General features: G+C 36.6%; 2 protein-coding genes across 9 annotated transcripts in view; one reads left to right on the forward strand and one right to left on the reverse strand.

Annotated features, from left to right (window-relative positions):
• PH4alphaEFB (prolyl 4-hydroxylase subunit alpha-1) overlaps positions 1–2,500 on the reverse strand; it is a 68,824-nt gene that overhangs the window by 22,909 nt on the left and 43,415 nt on the right. The gene's annotated exons all lie outside the window — the stretch shown is intronic.
• The window catches only part of CDase (neutral ceramidase), a 63,539-nt gene that overhangs the window by 180 nt on the left and 60,859 nt on the right, over positions 1–2,500 (forward strand). The window contains exon 1 of one of the 2 annotated variants that reach the window (XM_086555802.1): positions 1–350. This exon is cut by the window's left edge and continues 180 nt beyond it. In XM_086555802.1, the coding sequence (XP_086411928.1) occupies positions 334–350 (17 nt within the window). In that variant the 5' untranslated portion in view covers positions 1–333. Of the gene's footprint in view, positions 351–2,499 lie in introns of those variants that run through there. The other variant, XM_043035271.2, reaches the window with a different exon arrangement.

The raw sequence follows: 2,500 nt of genomic DNA on the forward strand, positions 1-2,500 counted from the left end.
ATCGTGAAAGTGAAAACTACAATACAATCGAATTATTCTAATCCATGCGTAAGGGGATGTCACTTTTACCAAACTAATTGACTCTGGCAGTGTCAAAACACGACCGAAGTTAAAAGTAAAAAAAATCTACAAACTGTCTCTCCCCTCTATGACTGAACTTGAAAAAGGATTGGCATGGACATATCATAATGAAAACAACCTTATGATTGCGAAACCTATGAGAAAATAAGCTATGAAATTACGTAAAAGTTATTGGTTTCTGATCCTAGCAATGTGGCATAACTAAACAACTGTGTCAAGGAAAGGAATTGTTTTCCAAAACAAATAACTGAAATGCCCCGATCCATACGGTAAGTCACGATGTATTAGAAACAAAAATATCTAAAAACTTTCGTAATATTTGTTTTTATTATTTATTCGTCTACGTTTCTAATGAAAGAGAATCAAAACAAAAGAAAATTGGAATAGTTAAGAATTTATTTTTGATTTCGCAAAATGTTATGAGGACATTTCGAAACTGCGCATTCAACTGATAAAAATACTAGTTGCGTCATGCAAATGTATTTTCGGCTATGCAATGCCACTGGCATCTGGGACATCAATTCGCTAATATATATACCATCAGGCTATCTCATATAAATCAGGCTTAATCCAATAATAAAAAAAGCCATGCAGTTACAGAGACGGGTAAGTACAGACGAAAATTGTATGACCCACAGATAAATTTTGAGTGAAAATATTATGTAAGTTCTTATTTTCCATTCTTTTCACTGAATATGCACTGTGCAATCACGATAACAAAGACATAGATAGATAAGACTCTAATAATAGAATAAAAAAATGCAATATATAGCCTTGCCATATATCAGACATAAATTGCGATTTTTTCCGTTATTCGTCCCATTTTCCTTCATTTCAAAAATTCCCATGAGCGATTACGGCCACGTTTTCCCTCCCCACCTTAAAACCCCGGATGATCAGGAGTTCGCATGATTGACAGGTCCGATTTGAAAGAAATACCATAATCGGATCCTCAATCGACTCGAAACGTCTAGGAAAGTAAGGTCAAGTAAATTAAGTTTTATATAATGTTATAAGCTCTTCGTATGATATCGGATTCAAAATTGCACACACACAACGCACACGCACACGCACACGCACACGCGCACACACACACACATACATACACACACACTCACATACACACACACACACACACGCACACACGCACGCACGCACACACACACAAGCACACATACACACGTTATATATACATACATATATATGTATATATATATATATATATATATATATATATATATATATATATATGTATGCATGTATATATGTATGTGTGTATGTATGTATGTATGAGTGTGAGTGTGAGTGTGTGTGTGTGTGTGTGTGTGTGTGTGTATGTGTGTATATATGTATGTATACATACATACATACATACATATATATATATATATATATATATATATATATATATATATATATATATATATATATATATATATATATATATATATATATATATATATAAACAAAATACATACTCATCCACACCCAAAGAATGATCACACGAAGAAAATACATTGTAAACTAGTTCACTTTCCTCTAAAATATATCTAAGAAAACGATACAACAAATCCCTAAGATATTCTTTAATCCATGTGACCTATATCCGATGATGTTCTAAGTATATATTTCATTCTAGAAAAAAAGTAGAAAATGAGTTATGGGGAATTATCATTTGATGGCACGGGTATACATAACAAAAATTCGTGTCATATTTGTTTACAAATGTCGGTTATTCGAACATTTTTTCCCTTTCAGATAGGCCTATATCAAGTACTCCTTGATCCTAAAAAAACGATTGGTATTTTGAGTGTAGTAAAAAAAAAGTTAACACAAAGATAAGTACAGTATTTGTCAAAAACTAAATTCTATACATATTTTGTTCTGTCCTGTGGTAGGAATTTAGCTTTGGAAAATATTCTACAGAAGAATTTTAAAATGTACGTGTGTGTGTGTGCGTGTGTGTTCCAAAAACAATGCATGTTTAATCAGATACCCGTGACCTCAGGTTGTATAAACGGAAAATCAGGATAAAAATACAATTATTTGAAGGCCATATCAGGGTGCGTGTGAAAAATGTCCCGGCGCCTCGGGTTTCGAGAAGGGCAACTGTTAATGTTCTCATGGCGGGAGGGGCACAAGGAGGGGGGGGTGCATGACGGTGGGGGGGGTATATGGCACAAGGGGAGGGAGGGTATATGACACAAGGGGAGGAGAGGCACAAGACACAGATGGGGAGGGTGGGCACAAGACACAGCTGGGTGGGGTGGGGGGCACAAGACACAGATGGGGAGGGTGGGGTACAAGACGCAGATGGAGGGTGGGGTGGGGGGCACAAGACACAGAGGGGAGGGGAGGACACAGGGTACATGTGCACAAAGAGGGAGGGGGAGGGGGCGGGGGGGGGGGCAAGGGGACA

This window comes from Penaeus japonicus, unplaced genomic scaffold (assembly GCF_977035675.1).
Source record: "Penaeus japonicus unplaced genomic scaffold, GWHDUDI00000001_assembly GWHDUDI00000031, whole genome shotgun sequence".
NCBI lineage: Eukaryota > Metazoa > Arthropoda > Malacostraca > Decapoda > Penaeidae > Penaeus > Penaeus japonicus.